Source organism: Cajanus cajan, chromosome 4 (assembly GCF_000230855.2).
Source record: "Cajanus cajan strain Asha chromosome 4, NIPB_CcT2T_4, whole genome shotgun sequence".
Lineage (NCBI taxonomy): Eukaryota > Viridiplantae > Streptophyta > Magnoliopsida > Fabales > Fabaceae > Cajanus > Cajanus cajan.
The window spans coordinates 55,745,282-55,769,752 of record NC_138520.1 but is presented as its reverse complement, the minus strand read 5'-3'; the positions used below and the strand labels follow the sequence as shown (position 1 = coordinate 55,769,752).

Here is a 24,471-nt window from a genome sequence, read left to right as displayed (position 1 = left end):
ATTTAACCATATACCAGGTATAATTAAATTAAACACCTAAACATACAATGTTACAAATAATGAACAACAAATAATAAAGTGTTCACTTGTAATCAAATTCTTGACAAATTATAATGATCTTTTAAAACAATTGACACTTATTCAACTAAGAAAGATCACACTATCCGGTTAAAATCCACAAAAACCAACAAATAAGCAAGGTTTCTAAAAAACTAATGCATCAATCAATACAAAGCAAGATAATGGAGAGAACAGATACAAATATTCAAGCAAGAATCTCACTACAAGGAAAATGATAAATTGCGACAGATAAATTGCGACGGTTATCTAGAAACCGTCGTCGCTTTGATATTGCGACCCTTCATACGACAATTTTTCAAAACCGTCGCAAAATTGTTCAACATTGCGACGGTTTATCATAAACCGTCGCAAAATTTGTTGAAGATTGCGACAGTTAATCATAAACCGTCATAATTTTTTTTAAACATTGCGACAATTAGTCATAAACCGTCGCAAAATTTTCAGCATTGCGAAGGTTTATTATAAACCGTCGCAATCTACAAGACAATTTTTTTTTATTAAAATTAATTTTTTTTTAAGTATTATGTATATTATCTTAATAAACTTATATTTTATTAACAATTTTATATATACTTCCTTTAACATGAGGTACATGTTTTTTTTTTCTTTATATAATTTTAAAATCGTGACTAGAATATAAATTTATCTTTCAACAAATTAACTTATGAATTTATCTTGTATGTAAGATCTGTTAGAGTATATAAATAAATATAATTATCATTTTATAACTTAATTTTTGAGTTATCAGATCACATATTATTGAATAATTTACAATGTTAAATTTTATAAATTTTATTTTAAATTCCATCTTTAAAACTATTAAAAATATAAAAATAAATATGTTAAATTTTATAAAAATCCAATTTAATTTATTTATGATATAAATATGTTTTTAATATCTAATATATATTTTTAGATGATAATTTATTTTAAAATATATCTTATAATAACAATTCTAAATGGAACATAAATCTTCAGATTTTTCTTATTTTGATTTTTTTAATTAATATATACAATTTTACTATTTTGATTTTTTCAATCAACGTATACAATAAATAAAAAACACAAAAGATAAACATGCATGCATGGACAAATTTTATTTTATCAAAAAATTATTTATTTTAATATATTACATTATATATGTGAATATTAAGACATATATATATATATATATATATCAATATATATATTATAATTAAACTTTTTTAAAAATTAATTTATTTAAGAAATTTTTTTTATCACATGAGAATTAATTTCTTTCAAAAATTTGACAGATATCAAATAAATAAATATTTTTTTCAGAATCTATATTTTATTTTATTAGAATATAATTTTTATTTTTTAAAATATATTATTTTTTAGATAAAAAATTATGTATATGTCAAATAGTAGTGGGGGCAAGTGCCCTACTATTCAAACATGCATCTGTCTCTCTCTCTCTCTCTCTCTCTCTCTCTATATATATATATATATATATATATATATATATATATATATATAATATAGGGGGTTATAATTATACCGGTGTAACTTTCACTAAGTATTATGACGCTCAATAACTTTATATTAAATGTGAATTTTGTAAATCCAACCATTAAATTGAAAGTTCATATCACTTTATAAGTGTATATCAAATTTTGTTAAAATTGAACAACTGGAAGGTAATCAAAGTGTTTATATTTTAGTGTATTTTGAAATGAATATATTACATCAATTTTGTTTTATAAAATGAAGTATCAAATCATCTTGGATTAATATAAAGTTTTGTATATATAATCTATGAGAGATATGAACTTTCAATCTAACAGTTAGATTTACCAAATTTACATTTAATATAAAGTTATTGAGCGGTGTAATACTTAGTAAAAGTCACATTTAATATATATATATATATATATATATATATATATATATATATATATATATATATGAGGGGGGTTATAGTTACATCGGTGTAAATTTTACTAAGTGTTACACCGCTCAATAACTTTATATTAAATGTGAATTTTGTAAATTCAACCGTTAAATTGAAAATCTTTTACTCTTAAATCATATATACAAAATGTTATATTAATCGAAGATGATTTCTTATAAAATTAAATTCAATCTGTCGGAAAATTTATATTTTCGATGAGCAAATTTTTGTAGGAAAAACTATATTATTGATGGAATATTTCAGAAAAATTTATATTTGTCGAAAATGTAAGAACTGGTTTTAAATTTGATATGAAAATATTATGATATAATTAGATAAAATTTTAAGTTAGTATTTTATTAATGGTTGATAATTAAAAAATAAAACAAGGATAAATACATTTTTTGAATATTATATGTTTGATTTAAGATAACTTACAAAATAACTCTTGGTAAAATTATTCCGTTCAATAACTCATGGTGTGTGTTGAATTTCATCGATCCAATTAATTGTTAATTTAAAATTTATTAAATTTTACTAATAATTAATATAAAAAATTTAATTAATTTTGGAATAAATTATTTTCTAATTAACAATATAATTGAAACATTAATTATTTTAAATTATTTAACTAAAATCTTATTGACAATTTACTATATGATCTTAATATTTTTTGTATAATTAATATCTGTTTTTAAATTTGATATGAGAATATTATATATAATTAGATAAGCTTTTAAGTTAGTATTTTATTAATAGTTGATAATTAGAAAATAAAACAAGGATAAATACATTTTTTTGAATTTTATATGTTTGATTTAAGGTAAATAAATATATTAAATTAATTAATAATTATTTAAAATATTAAAATTTAATTTATAAGTATGTAATAAATAAATATTTATAATTTTATAAATTATATTATCATTATAAATTATAAAATTAAATAATTTAAGTTATAATTTTAAATAGAAATAAGTAGATGTTAATTATAAAAGTAAATACATATAAATAAAGAATAACTAAATATATTATTATTATTATTACTATTATTATTATTATTCATAATATAAAATTATTATATATTATTATTATATTACAAATATGAGATTGTATATTTGAGGATAACTTAAATGAATTAATTTGTATAAATTATACTGACAACATATATATACATTTCGGTAGCCTACTCATCAGAACTTCATAGTTAAGCGTGCTTGACCTGGAGTAGTACAGGGATGGGTGACCTTCTGGGAAGTTTCCCAGAAATTGCACAAGTAAGGATAAAACACGCTAAATAGTGAAATATTTTGAAATAGAACCCTTGAGAAGCCAAATATGAGGATTGTTACATTAATAAATTTATTAAAATTAAAAAAAATTATAATTTTCGACAAGTAAAAAAAGAGTCGTAATATTAATTTAGAGGCAGTTGGTGCAACAGTTGATGAAAGGGTCGCAATGTTAATATAGAGACAGTTGATGCGATGGTTTGTGCAACGGTTCTGATAACCGTCGCAAAATTGCCTGGTGATGGACAATTCTGCGACGGTTCCCAAACCGTCGCAATGTTATCTTTGCGGCAGTTCTAACCGTCGCAATGTAAGTTATATAACCATCGCAAAATCGTCATTTTTCTTGTAGTGTCTATTTGGCTCACTTTTCTCAAAAGCTATGCCTAGTCTTCTATATTCAGCCAACATTACAAGTCATCCACTATAAGAAAAAATATAATTATAGACCAAGTAAGTTGATCACGCCTAAATCATAGGCATTTCCTTAATTCCTACAAAAACCCTTAACTTAATGTCTGATTTGGGAACCCTTTCCTAACCTATAGACTCAGAAAAACCTATCTTGAGATACACTCTCTTCACATGGAATTCAAGACCCTAAATCTAAAACATCTACTTGATTCCTTAAAAGAAATACAAAGAACGAACTACCTTGAGAAGTGAAGCTTCTCTTTGATCTTACACATTTATTAACATTAAAGAACTTTTTCTTGGTTTATGAAAGCTTCAAACCATTTCCATGATGAATTCTCTCTTTTCAAAACTTGACTCTCACATGTTTTTCTTTCGTGTAGTCTCAAGATGAAAACATATTTTTCTCTCCAAGAACACTCACATGCATTGAAGGTATTTGAACTCATTATGAAAATGTCAGGTGTTTGAGTTTATAAAAAAAATATATATAATTTTGATCTAATTAATTGAATTAATGATGTAATCGATTATATTGATCATAGTTACAATCAGAATTTTTCAAAAAGTAGAACTTTTTGCAATTTCATGAACTTATGTAATCGATTACAAAATATTTTGTAATCAATTGTATATGTAACTTGGTCAAATAGTTAAAAACTTGACTCATTTTTGAAAACTTTTGATCAGTGACATATATATAACTTATGTCATAAAACACCAACTTTCTTATGTAATCAATTAAATTGCAATATAATTAGTTGCATTAGAGTGATTTGATTTTCTAAAAAGTCATGCAATCAATTACTTTGTCTATTTAATCAATTACATAAGAACATTTTAGACTTGTGAGAAAATCAAGTTCTTGTGTAATCGATTACAATATTTTTGCAATCGAGTACTTCAAAAACTTTTGTTCATAAAACTTTAAAACTCTAATCACAATTCAAACTTTGACTTGGTTGTTTTTAGCTTACAAAAATTTGTTCATTTTAGTTCTTTTAATTCTTGATTTAGAAACCCTAAGATTAGATTATTAACTTTAATTCTTGCTAATATTTTTCAAAAGGTCTTCTCATGTTAATAGAACTCTTATAATTATTTTATAAAAACGTATTTTATTAGTTAAAAACTTCATTTATTATTTTATTTTATAAAAAAACTTGAAGTACATTACAGCTGAAAACCAAATCAAATCCTCGTCATATGAGGGAAAACCATCGGTTCAAGGAATCTTCAGCTTCTCAAATAAGTCATAAAACATGATGCCTGTCGAGCTTCCAATATTATCTACTAACAACATGTGAAACTCCTTGTTTGCCATAAAAGCATAAATCCATAACGGATCATCGTGACCTAGCAAGACACCCTCCACTAGCAAAACCACTAGCTATAATATATATGATTTCGGGAATTTACTTTATGGATGTTCTTTGAATTGTTTTAGAAGAGAAATACGTGATCAATAATTAAATCACATAACAAGAAATAATTAACCAGTTCTATATGATTCGTTAACTCTTTTATTTTGGTAATTTTTTATTTGTTAACTTTAATTACTTTTTCTTCGTACACTTGTTTACAAACTTAAAATATGCCTTTGAGAAATAGGAATCATCTACAATTCAAATGGAATCTGAAATCCCTCACGTACGTTTAAAGCTTTCCTTTCCATTATGGTATAGTTTTGGAGTAAATGGGTGTTTTGATTGAAAACTTCTGTATTTGACAATACATATAATAGATTATGTTGGGAAAAATAAATCTGCTCTTCAGAAATTTGGAAAATCATCTTCAAGTTTATAATGTATTTAAAATCTAAATCTTTTTCACTCAATCAATGGATCAACCATTAATTATAGGAAGTCACCAAAAATTTAGCATTATGAAAGCAACCAAAACATCTACAACATTTATTGGCCGTCTTGCATAAAATAGCAAACTTTTAAAACAAATTGCAACATGAATTCAGATAAGTAGAATAGTAAATAACATATTGGAACTTGATTTCAACAAGGAATAACCAAGCTTTCTGTGAAAACCTTGGGTTCGAAATGGACCATATTTCTGTGATTGGGAATTGGAAAACGCCTCAATCTATGATTCCTCGGGTTATACAGAATTGCTACCCATTCAAGGCCACGAACAGATGACAGTATCAAGACATCTTCATTTTTAGACATGTGCAATGGTATCATTGAATGAATTGGCGTAGGATCAATTTGAAGATTGAAATAACTAACATTCACTAACTGAATCCAAGACATGTTATCTCGAAATTCTTTCATTTGCCATATGATAAAATGAGTGTTGCAATCGTGCCAAACACAAAGGGTGTCCCTCAAAACACCAAGAGTTGGCTTAGTAGGGCCAAGACCATCAGGCAAAAACAGTGGCCTGCATGTCTCCTTTCCTAGATCAAGCGACACAATTACCAAATCAGCTTCAATAACAACCTCCTCATAAGTAAAGTAATGAACCATCCCAATCCAATTAAGAGTTCCTTTTACATACACTCCATCATCTATACCATGCTCTATATAATTAAGATTTGGAAAACTTTCAAGGTCTCTCCAGCAACTATCACCTGTGCTATAAACTTTTGCCACCACTTCTAGTGTGTCCTCCAAACTATCAACACCCAAAAGCAATGCTACCACCTTGTAAGTGTCACTTAAATTATCATGGCCAAACCCGAATCTAATAGATTCAAGCTCAAAACCCTCACCAAAGGAAATAGGTGGTGACTTTTGAGATCTTAACCTCATTGCAATGTTCCACAAATAGACCCCACATTGTTCAATATTCTCAAGAACCACACAAACCAACCCATTGCAGGAACCTACGACAGAGTGCTTGACACACATAACGTGCTGACAAACATCTCTAGAGTTGTGGTCATGCAAGTCATGGAACTGAGATTTTGGTATTATTTGGAGACGAGTCAAGTCGTCATTAGTGGCAGACCTGTGGAGGTGCAATTTGACGAAAGAAGGATTTGATATTAACATGTTCCATGATTTGCACACTGCTCTGAAGCGTAAAAGAGATTTCGCAGGAGCCCATGACAAGATTTCTGTTACAATTTCCTCACTCACAAATTGCTTCTTTGACCCCATGTTGTTGTGCTTCTGCCTTTAGTTGCATGATTTTGGTACGAGCAGATCTACTGTTATAACATCACTGTACTGAAGGGTCATATATAAAATATTACTTCCTCTCTAATACAAATACAAATAAATATATTTCTTAAAAAGTGTTTATAAGTAAATAAATATAGACATATTATATTCGTATTTGAGAATTTAATTTATTAAATGAAATCACTATAGTCTTTAATATTTTTTCTTTTAAAAAATATTTTTTTTTATCTTTTAACCTGAATTAGTTATATAACTTAAAATTCATTTTTGACTCATATATACACATATATATATATATACCTAAATATTTATAAATCTGAAAATTAAATCTCTTTTTATTTTTTACCTATATTAAAATATATTTGAAAATTCAATTTTTAAGAGTGCTTGTGAACTTCTAAATCGTGAACCGTCCTTATCCATGCGATGACTCTTTGACCAGAGAAACATTTGATTTCAAATATGCCTGATTTCACACGCACGCAAATACACATATATAGACAAATATTAATTTTTTATTAGAAAAATAAAAATACTAAATAAGTATAATTCTAATTATTTGTCCAATTATATATATATATATATATATATGTATTTTTAAATTTTACCTGAAATATTTATATATTTGAAGATTCAGTATTATATATATATATATATATTCTTTTTATAAGACAACCATCACAGTGTAAATTTCAAAATCTTGGCCCTTTAGGAAAAGTTTCAAAATTTTTTAATAAGGTATACTATTTTTTATCTTACTAAATTTTTTAAAAGAAATTAGTAGTTGACTTTAATCTTAAATGTGATCGTATCTTACGCTAATCTATTTTTTTTTTCCAAAAAAGTCATGATAGTTGAAATTAAAAAATGTGTTAATGTAACATATAGTTAATAAAGAATTTTAATCAAACTAATCAGTTAAATTAAATTTTAAAATAAATGACTAATTTTTATTTTCCCTCTAATATAATATGGTTTAAAGATTAGAAGTTGATTTGTGTAACTTAATAAAGTTTAGACAATGGCTAATATGTATGTTAAAACTCTAATTTGGTCTCTTATAATATTAAAAAAATTCAATTTAGTCTTACTTTAATTTTTGGTTTCAATTTAGTCCTAATTTATTTAAAATACTTCAATGTGGGACTTCCGTCCAAATTTTACAAACGGTGTTAAAGGTTTGTGAGAGTCACGGTCGTGATTCCAAATCACAACCGTGATTCTCACGCGTGGTGTTAAATATCGTTCTTCATTCTCTATTGACCACCGACGTCGAAAATCACCGCACGTTCACCTCCACCTTTTCATACACCTCCCTCCGCCCAGTTATCATCGACCTATTCCTCTCCTCGCCTCGTGCACACGACTTCTTAGAGCGCGCTCCACCCATTGTCATTCTAGAAGCTCCAACCTGCGCCAACGCACATGAGAATCTCGACAGAAAACCCTAAATCCTGAGATGCACTACGAGGTGGAGAGGCGTCTCCCTTCCCAGAACGTCATGACGGTCGATGAGCGTGGATACCTGGTCAGACTTGAGCTCTGCTGCGAGCGATTCAACCTCGGTGTTGACCTTGCCGGGCCTAGCGAGGCGAGGGATGGTGGAAACGAGGTGGCGTAGTGCGGCATGGTCGCACCTGGCCACTACGACGTGTGATTTAATAGCAAGCGTAAGAATCACAACCGTGATTTGGAATCACGGGCGTGATTCTCACGAACCTTTAACGTTGTTTGTGAAATTTGGACAGAATTCTCACATTAAAATATTTTAAATAAATTGGGACTAAATTAAAACCAAAAGTTAAAGTAGAATCAAATTATAATTTTTTAATATTATAAGGGACCAAATTAGGGTTTTAGCCTTAATATGTATATTTAGTTTTACGAATAAAAATTAAAATAATATAATTTTAATTTGATTATATAGTTTAATTAAAATCAAGTATTAAAATAATTTTCTAGAATAATTATATGATATTTAATCATAAAATAGGTATTCTAATAATGTGTCTGTATTTTAATTTTTTTGTTATTATATTATTTCTTTATAAATATTATGATACTTGGAGCTCTATCATATATAATATTATATATGAATCTCTTTTTGGTGAGACTAAGATATTGTGGTTGTATTGGTGTCAAAAATTAGACCAAAGATATCTTTGCAATGAGATGAATAGACCTTAAAAATTACTAGCACTCACAGATATTGATGCCATAAATAACTTTGTCATGTAAGGCAAAGACCTTAGAAAGGTAATTGATGGAATCTACCAAAGGCTACACTTGATAGAATTTGAGGAATAAAGAAGATAGATTCATTTGCATAACAAGGTCCATGAAGATATATCATATAGTTTTATTTTTCCATATTGATGAAGACTTGAGTCCAATTTGAAGATAACATGACAAGTTCAAATGCACATGATCAAGAAGAAGCATTGATGGGTTAGAGTTTAATTAGTTTTTGGGTTAAATAGTTGCTTAAGCCCATTTTTTTAATTATAAATGTGATTTTTGTATTTCCTTTTATTCAAATAACTCATATGTCTTTTTAGATTGTTTATGAAAGATTTTAGTACTTTTAGGTTTCCTAAATGATAATTAGTGGGATAGTGGGGAGTCAATTCTAGTGGAAAGTATTCGTGGGAATTTATTTCTAAGTGGAGTCTTAGTGAAAATTTATGTCTCGTTGCCTATCTAAGGTTATAAATATGAATCTTTTGTAAGATTTTAGCAGAGAATGAATTAATGAAAATTTGGATAATTTTTTTTCAATTGAGAGGATTTGTCTCTCTCTAGGTTTTTAGGAACTACTTTTAACTTTTATCCTTGAATTTCCTAATTCAAAGTAATGAATCTTCCTCAACTTATCAATCTTTAGAGGGATTGTGACGTTATTCTTCTATTTCTTACCTCCATTCATATTTCATTTTTAGTTCCTTTATTTTCGCAAAAAGAATATCCAAAGAACTTCATGATTTGGGATGTCAGAATTTTGATCAAATAAGGTTCACACCAATACTTGTACTAAGAGAACTTAAGAATAAAGGAACCTCTACCTAGAAGTACTTATGATATGAGTAAGTACTCTTGTTAAGTACTATAGGTGTAGATGTATATGTTGACATAACATTCTTCATGAGAAGCCAAATCCTAGTAAGCTAAGGAATGGAATAGGGGACATAATTGTTAAGGTTTTGGGTGTTAAAATAGATGACTAAATCAAGAAAGGGTGAATTAATTTGTTTCAAAACTTTTTCACCCAATATAGGGATCTTTTAAAACATTGTAACCATATCCACTAAAAATATTTTCAATCAATATTGATCCTTATAACCAAAACAATTATTGATCACAAAGGTTCCTTATTTTAATTTTTGCACTTAAAGTCCAAGGAGGAATGTGAGCTTTCCATCATTGGCATTTCAAACCCCCTGCATTAAAGTAGCAAATTCCTTACACAAGGAATTGTTAGTAGTACCAAATATAATATCAGCATCATATATTTGCACAAGCATAATATATGTATTGGTTTTCTTAATAAATAATGTTTTTATCAACTTTACCCTTTTTAAAACTCAAATCAAGTAAGAATTTACTTAACATCTCATACCAAAACTTTGTGACTTGTTTAACACCATACGATGCTTTCTCCAATTTGTAGACATGATTCAAATACTTAGGATCTAAGAATTTGTGAGGTTGAGTGTAACACTAAATGTTAAAGAAACACATAGAAGGGGATTTGAATGTGTTTATGTGTAGGTTTTAAAACTTTTTTTCAAATGAATAATAAAATTTTGACTTGAAAAAGAGAATGATTTTATTATTATCATTCATGTATATTACATTTTCGTTATACCTATTTGTAATAATCTAATCTTCCAAACTAAGGAAATAAGGAAAAAAATATGCTGAAAAATAAATAGAAGATTCTACAAATATTTTTTCTAATTAGGAAGATTTTTCTCTAATAACAACACTCACCCTCAAGTTGGCAAATGGATATCAACCATTCCCAACTTGCCTACAAGATCTTAAAATCTACCTTGAGGGAGCCCTTTTGTAAAAATATCTATTATCTGAAGTTCTATAGGAACATGAGTTGTAATCACAAAGCCTATGTCTAGATTATTTTTGATGAAGTGTTTGTCAATCTCAATGTGTTTGGTCCTATCACGTTGTACTGGATTATGGGCAATGCTCATGGCAGACTTATTGCCATAATACAATTGCACGAGGTTATCCACCTTGACCTTAAGGTCATCCAAAATGATTTTCATCCATAGTCCTTCACACATTCCTTGAGCAAGGGTTCGAAATTCAGTTTCTACCCTAGAATAAGATACTCTATCTTGCTTTTTGCTCCTCTACGTTACCAGACCATCTCTAAGAAACATACAATACCTAGAAGTAGATTTTCTGTCAATGATAGAACCTACATAGTCAGCATCAGTATATATTTTCATAGTCAACATGTCTTCCCTTTTAAACAATAGCCCCTTTCTTGGACTTGACTTCAAGTACTGGAGAATTTTGTCAACTACTTGCATGTGTCTCTCTCTTGGGACATGCATAAACTGACTCACTACATTAACTGCATAAGCAATATCTGGTCTTGTGTGTGATAGATAAATCAATTTTCCTACCAATCTTTGATATTGGGCCTTCTCTACAAGAGTATACTTTCTTCAATTCCAATTCTATGATTTTGTTCTATAGGAACTATTGAGATTCTACATCCTAGCTTTCCTGTTTCTTTAAGGAGATCAAGTACATATTTTCTTTGGGAGATGAAAATTTCGTTCTTGGAGTAAGCAACCTCTATTCCAAGAAAATACTTGAGTTTTCCTAGGTCTTTCAGTTCAAATTGGGCTACTAATTTTTCTTTTAATGCCAATTTTTATGTTTCATCGTCTCTTGTAATAATAATATCATCCACATAGACAAGCAGTAGAGTGAGTTTACCTGTAGAAAAGTGTTTTATGAATAGAGTATGATCTCCTTGGCTTTGTTTGTATCCTAATTGCTTTTGTAAATCTTCCAAACCATGCTCTAGGGGATTTCTTAAGACCATATAATGCTTTCTTTAGGAGACATACCTTGTTTCTTACATTTATCTCTTCAAAACCTGGGTGAATCTTCATGTACACTTCCTCTTCCAAATCTCCATGAAGAAAGACATTCTTCACATCCAATTGGTGTAAGTCCCAAAATGAGCAGCCAAAGCGAGAACAACTTGAACTGTACTTATCTTTGCCACTAGAGCAAATGTCTCCTCATAGTTAATCCCATAAGTTTGGGTGTAGCCCTTTTCCACCAATCTAGCTTTATATCTTTCTATTGTCCCATCTACCTTATGTTTGACGGTGAATATCCATCTACACCCTACTGCCTTCTTGTCTTTTGTCTTATCAACAATCTCCCAAGTTGAATTTCTTTCTAATGCATTCATCTCTTTTTTCATGGCTTGAGTCCAATGTTCAATTTTCATAGCCCCTTGGATTGAGGTAAGAATTTATGTGGCATCAATGGCAAGAAGAGATGAATATGGTAATGATAAGAAGGAGAGCTCCTCCACTTCAAGTGCTTTCTCCCCTAAAGTGGTGGACTGACATAAAAGGATTGTGTTTCATGGAAGGTGACATCCATGGTTAAAATAAATGACGAATCTGAGAATGATACATTTGTACCCTTTTTTATTAGAAGGACACCCAATAATTAAAGACACATTTAAGAGCTTTGGGGTCTAATTTACTATGATTAGGATGATGAGAATGAACAAAAATAGTACATCCAAAGACTCGACTAGGTAGACTCGATACTAAAGGGGATGAGGGAACAAAAGACAATAGATACTCTATAGGACTAATGCCATATAAGATACGGGTGGATAACCTGTTGATGAGATACGTGGTAGTTAACACAGCTTCTCCCTAGTAATTTTTTGGAACAAACCTTTGAAAAAGAAGAGCTTTAGTTACTTCAAGAAGATGACGATTCTTTCTTTCTACAAATTAACCCATTTTGTTGACGGGTGTTTACATATCTTAGTTCATGAACAATTCCATTATGAGACAAAAAATTGAGAAATTCATGATTCATATATTCATTACCATTATCAGACCTGATTCGTTTGATATTTTTTCCAAATTGATTTTGGCCAAGACAAAAAAAATTAACAAAGATTTGGAAAACTTCTTATTCATTTTTCATAAGGTATGTCCACGTGACACGAGTACAATCGTCAATAAAGGTAACGAACCATTTGCCTCCAGAAATAGATTCTACGCCAGGTCCCCAGACATCAGAGTGAATTAAATCAAATGGAAAAGTACTCTTTTTATTACTAATAGTGTAACAGCCCAAATTTTTACTGGGCCGTGGGCCCAATTCGTTGCCTGGAACGGGCCGTTTCGAAAGTGAAACGAGCCGTTCCGGAATAAAGAATTTGCCTAAAAAACGTAGTTGAGAACGGGTCGTTCTAGTTTGGAGAACGGGCCGTTCTGAAGGTAGAACGGGCCGTTCTGCTGGGTTTTGGCCAGGCCGTTTTGGTTTTGGAACGGGCCGTTCTAGTTGAGATTTTTGCTTGGTTCTGGAGGGTCCAGAACGGCCGTTCCACTTTTGGAACGGGCCGTTCCGGATTAGCTGAGGCAGATTCCTATAAATAGGAGGCCTTACCTCTCATTTTCTCACATCTCTCATTTTCTCTTCCTATTCTCTTCTGTTCTTTTTTTTCTTCCCCTCTTCTTCTCTCTGAAGACCATGGGGCACTTAGAGGAGGAGACCAAGAGATCCCTGTTGTAGTTTCAACTGCTGTTTATCCAGGTACGGGGGAAAAGGGGATTATTTATATGTGGAGTTACATGAGGGAATTGGGTAGAATAAGAGCCCTTAGGATTATGAGTAATTTTATAATTATTTCTGTTTGAAAAATTATTGGCATTATTTGATTATGTATGAATTTAAGATTATGAATATATGATTTATTTGTAAAAATGATGCTCGGGGAGAGAGAACGAAATTATAGAAAAGTGCCTGTAGGCTAGGTTTTGGAAAAATTGAAATATTTCTGTTTGAGGAATTAATGATACCATTGGATTCTGTATGTGTTGAGGATTAGAAATATATATTTAATTTGTAAAAATGATGATCTGAGAGGGAGAACGAAACTGTAGAAAAGTGTCTGTGAGTTAAGTTTTGAAAGAATTGGGGGTTTTATTGTTTATGTTAAAGTTATATGAAATTGATAATTCCATTGTTTATAATATTTAATTTATGAATGTTATTATTGTATTGATTGATAAGAATGAATGATCTTGATGTGAATTACTTGAGGGGTGTGTAAACCCTTATTTTGTTGGGCTTATCTGTTATGTATGTGAGGTGGAATTGTGTACGTGATGTGAATTTGAATTATGAGATGAGATGTTGTATGAATGTGATTATGATTGTGATTGTGGTGCCTCACATCAGTGACTAGGGATGGCACGGCCCCTGGGTAAGTGGTGCTACAGGGAGGGCGTGACCCTAACATGGTGTGGGATGAGTAAGACAGTTAACACACACCACTTATGTCGATTATGGCAGCCCTGGCATAGGGTTAATTGCAAGAGACTGTATGGATTGTAATTTGATTGTGGTTCCTCACACTAAAGGATCAAGGATGATACGAACCCTGGTAGTTGATGTTTCAGGGACGAGCGTACTCCCGGATGATCAGGGATGATACAAACCCTGGGTAGGTGATGCTTCAGGGACGAGCGTACTCCTTAATGACTAGGGATGGCACGGCCCCTGGGTAAGTGATGCTACAGGGAGGGCGTGACCCTGGTTTGGTGTGGGAGGCAATTAACCTGTATCACTTGTGTCAGATGTGGCGAGGTCTTGGCATTGTGTTAATTGTAAGATTGGTGTGAATTATGGATGTGGAAATGATATTGTTAATTGTAAGATTGACATGAATTATGAATATGGAAATGATGTTGTAAATTGTATAATTGGTGTGGATTATGATGGATTGAGATATGTATGTGAAATGAGATATGTTAAATGTGAATTGAGATGTGAGGATGATGAATGATTGATATATATATATATATATATATATATATATATATATATATATATTATTAAATAATGAATTATGATGAGATTATATTGTGATGTGTTTGTATGTACTTTGCATATAGATATTTTCTTTTCTCACCGTATAAACTGTGGATATTTTAGGTGAAGAAGATCCGGCTACGAGTGGCATCTAAAATGTCAACAGTTAAATTATGGGAATGCTCTGATAATGTGACATCGGGGCAGAGGATTTCTAGGACAGAATATTTATATGGATTTGGTATTGTAATAAATGATTTTAAAATTGTAAACTCTTAAATTTTACCTTTCAAGTTTTATTTTTCAGTCATTTTCTTATATTGAAGAAAGAACAGTTTTGAAGTTTTATATGAACCCTTTTACGAACCCTTTGAAAGTTTATTCTTCTTAATTAAATTATATTATATATGTGTTGGGGTAGTAAGGGTGTCACAAATAGGATAAGATGCACGATGGTATTTTGACAATGGACAAATATCACAATTAAAAGACTCAAAAGACTCCCTAATAAACAAATGAGGAAATAAGGATTTGATAAGGTTGAATGAAGGATGTCCAAGCCTTTTATGATGTAGCCATATTTGGGAATTTTCCCACATCTTAGATGTAGCTTGTTGACTTAAGATTTTTGTTTTGCTTTGGTCATCAGGTTCCAACAGATACAACCCACTCTGCTCCTTAGAAGTTAAAATCGTCTTCCCCGTGGCAAGGTCCTGAAAAACACAATAAGTTGAAAAAAATGCTACTGAACAATTTAAATCCTTTGTGAGTTTTTGCACAGAGATAAGACTGTTGGCTAGTTGTGGAACATGTAAAAGATCCTTTAATACAATAGATGATTCCAAAATTATATTCCTAGAGTCACATATAGGTACACCCTGACTATTCGCAACTGTAATAATTTGTTCTCTATTCCTTTTGACATATTAGTCGAAGATCACACGAAAAGGTGTCATATGATCAGTTGCTCCCGAATCAAGAAACCAAATACCTTGAGACATAAGACCAACAATATTATGAGAAATCTTACCTTTCATGGATAAATTACATGATCCAAAGGGCTTACTTATTGATTCAACCATTGCTTTCAAGCGCTTGAGTTCCTCCTTTAAGCTTTCATATCAAGATCTGGTGGTGGTGAAGTACTGGAATGATTGGTGGCTTCTTGTTTTGAGGTAGTATGATTTGCCCATTTTTTAGCAGACCCTTTGTTGTTTACCATGTGCTCAAGAACATTATTTCTTCCATGGATTTTGAAGCATGTTTCCTTGGTATGTCCAGGTCTTCTACAGTATGAACAATAGTCTCCACGATTACCTTTTTCAAATGACTTTCCTCTTATATTTGCTCCCTTGTGGACCCTTTTTCCAGTTGTCATGGCAGAGCTTGTGTTGGAGATCCCCCCATCAAGCATGATAACTCTTCGATTTTCTTCTCCTCTTACCATAAAGAATACTTCTGATAGGGATGGTAATTTTTCTCTTCCTAAGATTTCTACCCTAATTGGGTCGTACTCGTGATTTAGACCATGGAGAAATTTAAAGATTCTTCCTCTTTCTACGGCTTCAAAATATGTGGCAGCATCTATTTTACACATCTTTATTATTTGGTACTGATCTAATTCAATCCAAAGTACATTCAAGATTCTGTGATATTCTAATACGAAAAGAAAGCCATGTTTTGTATTAACCATGCTTTCAATGTCATAGCATGCAACAAAATCCTTTTTTAATGAAAAAGTATTTTGTAAATCATCTCATATCTCTTTAACAGAAGAATAAAACATATAATTTTGACTTATCTCAGAAATCCTGGAATGCCACATCCAAGTCATAATTAGTGAATCTTAATTGTCCCAAATTGGAAAATTAGAGTCATCTGGTCCTGCCCTCCACCATCTATGTTGTCTAGTATTGAACATCCCTTGAGAATCCTTCGAATGTACTGACTTCATTGTAAGAAATTTCGACCATCCAACCGATAGGGACCCACCACATTTGGAAGATCATTAGGACCCAAAGGAATAATTTTTACCTCAGACATCCTTTAGAATGCAATCAGGTGTCTCTGGTGACCCTGTCCACAACGACGACGACGTGTGGGCTACACCGAAAAAAGGAGAAAAACTCAAAACTCATATCTACTCGAATATAGGCCAAATGGGACATCACCGACCTATGGAATGAACTGAGGAGGCTCCGATGACTCGTTTTGTGACGACGACCGCGAGTGGGTCTCGCCGAAGCTAGGTGCGTGGGCTATACACGCCGGTAACGGTGGTGGCGTGTGGTGGTGTCTTTCCCGAAGCGACTTCTGATGTTGTGTTCACTAGAGTCGGGCGCACCTTTCTGTCCTATCAACGACCCCAACGGCTATAACGGCAACTATAGTGACCGAACAGCGGTGGCGGTGGCTACTATTACAACGAAAATGGAGCTTCGAAGATCGGGAGCTCTAATACCAACTTGAAAAAGAGAATGATTTTATTATTATTGTTCATGCATATTACATTCTCATTACACGTATTTGTAACAATCTAATCTTCCAAAATAAGAAAATAAGGAAAAAATATGCTGAAAAATAAATAGAAGATTCTACAAATATTTTCTCCAATTAGGAAGATTTTTCTCTAATTACAACAATTTGTAAAATCTTTTTGTCTAGTAAATATGAAGGAGAAAATGATAAGGATAAAACATGTATTTTTTATATTGGTTCACTCAACTTAAGTTGGGACTAGTTACCTTTAAACTCAAAGTGTTCCACTAACTTGAAAACTTTTTAGAGCAAATATTCTCTATGTCACTTCGGGCTTATAGACGCAACCAATTGTTCCAATGTTTTTTAACTAGCCTCTTCAGGCTTACAAATGTAAAAGGGTTTGAGTGTTTATGAAATAACTCAAAGAGGGTTTATATGTTTTGTACTCTTAAAGAAGCTAGCTTGCTAAGACAAGGTTTAATAACTTGGACACTTCTTAATTGATTGTCCACTACACGATGATTATAAGACTTAGACTCAGAAATTTTATCAAGGTTTTGGTACAACTAAAAGTAAGCATTTATACAATATTTATAAAAGTTATCACTACAAAAAAAATTGGATTTAGCGACCACCAAAATCGGTCGCTAAATTGCTAAAATCAGTCGCTATTTTCCTTAGCGACCGAATTTAAGTAGTCGCAAAAACCCTACTCGCAAAGCTATATAGTGAACAAAAAATTTTCGATCGCTATTTGGCGACCGAAAATTTTGGTTGCTGTTTAGCGACCGAAAATTTCGGTCGCAAAATGGTTGCAATAATTTTGGTCGTTGATGTGTATGGGGACCAAATTAGTGACCAAATAAATCGGTCGCTAAATTGGTCACTAAAGATTTATTTTTTATTTTATTAAATTTTATAGACGTTGCAGATTCGGTCGCTACAAAATACTCATATTTGGCCTCTCAAGGATTCTATTTCACAATACTTCACTTTCCAGCATGTTTTGTCCTTAATTACACAATTTTTGGGAAACTTCCCAAAAGGTCACCCATCCCTATATTACTCCAAGTCAAACACGCTTAACTGTGGAGTTCTTATGAGATAAGCTACAGAAAGACATATGCATATTGTCAATATAGGTAGTACAAATTAATTCATTTAAGTCATCCTCAAATATACAATCTCATACTTATACTTTCTTTGGATCCCTCTCATTTCGGTGTATCAGAACCGTTATAAAAATATAATAATATATTTAATAATTATATTACCAATAATAATAATTATATTATATTTAATTAATCTTTATTTATATATACTTACTTTTATAATTAACAATCTATTTATTTCTATTTAAAATTAATATTATGATATAATTTAAATTATCTATTATAAATTTAAAAATTTAAATAATAATTTTTATATTTTAAAATGAGAAGGGTTATAATAACACTGGTATAACTTTTACTAAGTATTACATTGTTCAATTTTTTATTAAATGTGAATTTTGTAAATCCAACCGTTAAATTAAAAGTTCATATCACTTTATATGTTTATATCAAGTTTTGTTAAAATTGAACAACAACTTGAAGGTAATCAAAGTGTCCATATTTTAATATATTTTGAAATGTATATGTTACGTCAAATTTATTTTACAAGAATGAAGTATCCAATCATCTTGAATTCATATAAAATTTTGTATATATGATCTAAGAGTAAAAAACATTCAATCTAATGGTTAAATTTATAAAATTCACATTTAATATAAAGTTATTGAGCGATGTAATACTTAGTAAAAGTTACACCTGTGTTATTATAAAACTTCTCTTTTAAAAGATTATTTTTATAAATTAAATTTTAACATTTTAAATAAATTATTAATTAACTTAATATATTTATTCATCTTAAATCTAAGATATAAAATTCAAAAAATGTATTTATCCTTGTTTTATTTTCTAATTATCAACCATTAATAAAATACTAATTTAAAATCTTATCAAGTTATATCATAATATTTTCATATCAAGTTTAAAACCATATATTAGTTATAAAATATGTTAATTTGAGTTGGAATTTTATTTCAACATGAAACTTTAAAATAAACGTGCGAATAAAAAAAACTCTGTTAAGACAGTCACGTATTCTATTTGATAGAGAAAAAAGCAAGGAAACGCATTGTGATGTATTAAAAACTGATCAAAAAGAACCAGCGAGTGGTTTGGCCAATTAGTTAAGGGGGAAGACTTAAGATTTTCTCCACGTAAGTATGTGTGTGGATTCGAGCTCTACTGTCAATAATTTTAGCCTTTTAAAACAAAGCAGGTGTAATTGTAATAAAAAGGAGATGTATATATCATAAGTTAAATACTATGAACATCTATGAGTAAATTAAAATCAAAGGATAATAATTTTTTTAAATTACTAAAAAAATATTTCATTTTATAATTGTTTCACAAATTCTTACTAATTTTTGTATAAGTCAATTATTTTTAAACAATGAAACTAGCACGATTATATCAATTGAATTGAATGATTAAGCCTAACTTTTAAAATAACAATTGAAATAAAATAAGATTCATGAAAATAATTTCAAAATATATTAGGTAAATAATTTTTATATATAATAAAATTAAAGACAAGGATTAAAATAATCAATGGAGTTAATGTAATATTCATTTATAAATATTTAAATAAATTATAAGTAGCAAGGTATTATTTAATTGATATTTAAAATAAAATATTTTATAATATCTAAATGAATTTATTTTTAAGATAAACTATTATATACATATTTAATTAATATAATTTTAAAATATATATGTATAATTAGATATATTTTAAATAAAAAAATTTATATTAAAAATTAATTTATCATGAAACAAAATAAAAATATTTCAAAATATGGTTGTTGTTGAATCAGTTTCCCATGGTGGGATCATATTCATATATAATAATAGAATCATGTCTCCTCAAAGAAGCGAAATCTACCCCAAAGTAGTACGAGCATAATCGAAGATAGATGGTATAACGTATTTTAAGTAATTGATCTCATGTGTAATTGGTGTATATATTTATATATATATATATATATATTATATTATAATTTTTATTTATTAAACTAATGGAACATTAATTATTTTTTATCAATTTTAGATTTGTTTGATAAATGTTTATTAATCCTTTTATAAGCCAATTATTTTTAATTTAATGAAACTAACGTATTTATATCAATTGAACTAGATGTTTAAGTCAATTTTGAAAATAATAATGAAAATAAAATAAGATTTATGAAAAGAAGTTTATTTATCTTAACAAAATTGGAAAGCACAATAAATTATGTATTTTCATATTATCTAATAATGTAATAAAATATTAAGCATGGTAAAAGAGAAATAAATTTCTCAAGAGAAAAATAAATAAATTTTCTAGATAAATTATTATTTAAATTAGTCTATTTTTTAAAAAAAGATTCAATTAAAAAAGATTCTATTTTATAGCATTATGTTTCTCATTTTTTAATACATTATGATATATTCATTATCTATTTTAAATTAAATAATTTGTATTATTTTAAAAACAATTAATTTTATTGGGAAGGTATTGATTTTTATTTCTTATCATTAATATTTTTATCATTATAAAAATAATATTGTATATTTTTATATTTTCTTTCATTTAAAAGAAATATATTTCTAAATTTTTTAAAAATTTTACATTTAGTGACTGATTTTAATTTGGTCGCTAAAATTGTAAATATTTGGGTCTGTCAGACAACCGTGTGACCATCTCGGCCACCACTGGACCAAGAACGATCCTCTACAGTCGCAGATGAAGCTCCCCCTAGAGGAACACATCAGACAGTTAATCACGCTCTGATCACACGGTCGTGGCTCATCAACCAGACGTAGGTTCCTGTCTCCTTAGATCTCAAGGATACAGAGGTACGACCCACATCGGTTAGGAAGGAGAGCGAAGCATGCCATATATATGGGTGTGGACACCTTCCTTGTGTAGACGCGTTTTGGGGTGGCATGCGTGCCATCGCCAGAAACAAATCCGTGAGGGCCGTGGGCCAAAGCGGACAATATCTACATGCGGGTTGCTTGGGCTGTTACATTGGTATCAGAGCCGGTTCCCGGGCCGGTGTGCCAGCGAGGGCGCTGGACTCCCTTGAGGGGGGGTGGATATAGTCCCACATCGGTTAGGAAGGAGAACGAAGCATGCCATATATATGGGTGTGGACACCTTCCTTGTGTAGACGCGTTTTGGGGTGGCATGCGTGCCATTGCCAGAAACAAATCCGTGAGGGCTGCGGCCAAAGCGGACAATATCTACATGCGGGTTCTTGGGCTGTTACAAAAATTATTATAAATAATAATTTTTTTTTTATTTTTTTAGCGACCGATTTTAATTTGGTCACTAAAATTCTTATAAATAATAATACTTTTATTTTTTTAGCGACCCATTTTAATTTGATCGCTAAAATTATTATAAATAATAATATTTTTTTTTATTTTTTTGGCGATCGATTTTAATTTCGTCACTAAAATTATTATAAATAATAATATTTTATTTTTTTAGCAAACGATTTTAATTTGGTCGCTAAAATTATTATAAATAATAATTTTTTTTATTTCTTTAGCGACCGATTTTAATTTGATCGCTAAAATTATTATAAATAATAATATTTTTTTTATTTTTTTAGCTACAGATTTTAATTTGGTCGCTAAAATTATTATAAATAATAATATTTTATTTTTTTAGCGACCGATTTTAATTTGGTCTCAAAAATTATTATAAATAATAATATTTGTTTTATTTTTTAGCGACCGATTTTAATTTGGTCGCTAAAATTATTATAAATAATAATATTTATTTCTTTAGCGACCGATTTTAATTTATAAGTCGCTAAAATTTTTATAAATAATAATATTTTTTTATTTTTTTAGCGACCGATTTTAATTTGGTCGCTAAAATTATTATAAATAATAATATTTTTTATTTTTTTAGTGACCGATTTTAATTTGGTCGCTAAAATTATGATAAATAATAATATTTTTTTTATTTTTTAGCAACCGATTTTAATTTGGTCGCTAAAATTATTATAAATAATAATATTTTTATTTTTTTAGCGACCGAAACCCGTTTCGTCGCTATTTTAATCAACAATTATTATTTTAGCAACCGATTTAGCGACCGGTTATTTGCCACTAAAAAATTTGGTCGCTAAATTGGTCGCTAAATAAAATTTGCAACCAAATCATATTCGGTCGCTAATTATGTCGCTATTAGCGACGAAAAAAAATTGGTCGCTAATTTCGGTGGCTAAATTGACTTTTTTTTGTAGTGATTCTTCTCTTCAAGTCTTCTTATATTTATATGCTTCAAATATGTATCTGTTGGTAAAAGCCTTTGACATTTGATTGTTTGAAGTGTGAGTTTTGATCTTCACAAATATAGTTGTTCTTCATACTTGTTCAAAACTTTAAGTCTTCATAAATGCATAGGCATGAAAAAGGAAGGTGTAGAGAATAAAAAGTATGAAATCATTACTTTAGACATTGACAAATATGTATGTTGCTTGACTTTCCTTTTTTGAATGATGCCCTAGTCTAGCTCACTATGCCATTTTGCACACAAACACTCACCATAATAGCATTTATATCATGTAAAGAATATCCAAGTGCTTATCAAATATGTTTTTTTTTAATGTTTGAAAGCATATATTAAGTTTAAGGTAGGAATATGTTCAACCACTACAAGAAAAATGTAAATTACTGACGGATAATTTATGACGGATACAAATCTGTCAGAAAATTTATATTTTTGATGGAAAAACAATCGTAGGAAAAGTTATGTTACAGACGGATAATTTCTTATGGGTACAAATCTGTCAGAAAATTTATATTTCCAATGGAAAAAAAATTCGTCGAAAAAGTTATATTATTGATGAAATATTTTCGAAAAATTTATATTTGTCGAAAATGTAAGAATTTTTTGACGGAAATTGACAATCATATATTAAAAAAGATCATCAATAAAATTTTAAATATATATATATATATATATTTGGGGGTGCCAATCTTTAAGGGCAAACCAAAATCATCTTTTCTTCTTCCTATTGTTGATAGGATTAAAAGCAAATTAGCAACATGGAAAAGGAACCTACTTTCTTATATGGGTTGTGTGCTATTAGTTAGATCTGTCCTTCAAAGCATGTTAATTCATAGTTTTCAAGTTTATAAGTGGCCTATATCGTTGTTGAAATTGATTGAGTTTTGGTTTAGAAATTTTATATGGACCGAATCCATTCTTCATTCTAATCCTAACACTGTCCCTTGACATAAGGTTTTTTCGGATGTAGAGGAAGGTGGGCTTGGAATTAGATCTCTTATTGAGATCAACAATGTGTATATGTTAAAACTTTGTTGGAATTTTTTCAAAGGGAACACGGATTGGGCCTCTGTTTTAGGCAATAGAGTTGTTAAGAAAAATGGAACTGTGGCACAATACTTGACATCCACAATCTGGGCTAGTATAAGAGATATGTACTCAACTGTTAAAACTCATTCCTCCTGGATCATTGGAAATGGTAAAAAGGTCAATTTTTGGACAGATAGGTGGCTTTTTATGCCTATTGTTGACATAATGAATATTGATGCCTTTGTACACTCCAAGTTTAAATCCCCAGTCAGTTGCTTCCTAAAAAATGGATCTTGGCATCTTCCCACTCCTATTCAAGACAGGATTGGTAACCAGATCGCTAACATAATTATCCTTTTTTGTGGATCGGAAGACTCTATACAATGGAATCACTCTTCTAATGGGGAAACGACTTTCAAAGATGCTTTATCCTTTATTAGGCATTCCAAGCCTAAGCTTAACTAGGCTAAAATAATTTGAAATAAATTTATTCCTCCTTCCAAGTCTTTTGTCCTTTGGAGGCTACTTCATGGTAAAGTCCCTTCTGAGGATCAACTAAGAAAAAACGGGGTGATCATTACATCTATCTATTCCCATTACTACAATG

At 29.9% G+C, this 24,471-nt stretch overlaps 1 protein-coding gene and 1 non-coding gene across 2 annotated transcripts; both read right to left on the bottom strand.

Annotated features, from left to right (window-relative positions):
* Nucleotides 1-5,711: 5,711 nt before the first annotated feature.
* Nucleotides 5,712-6,821, bottom strand: LOC109802002 (F-box/kelch-repeat protein At3g23880). Its single transcript, XM_020363190.1, has one exon. The coding sequence runs from the start codon at nt 6,819-6,821 to the stop codon at nt 5,712-5,714; it is 1,110 nt and encodes a 369-aa protein (XP_020218779.1).
* A 14,380-nt stretch (nt 6,822-21,201) lies between these two features.
* Nucleotides 21,202-21,436, bottom strand: LOC114915793 (small nucleolar RNA U3). The gene has a single exon (XR_003803878.1). It is a non-coding gene; the product is annotated as a small nucleolar RNA U3 (small nucleolar RNA).
* Between the last annotated feature and the right edge of the window lie 3,035 nt (nt 21,437-24,471).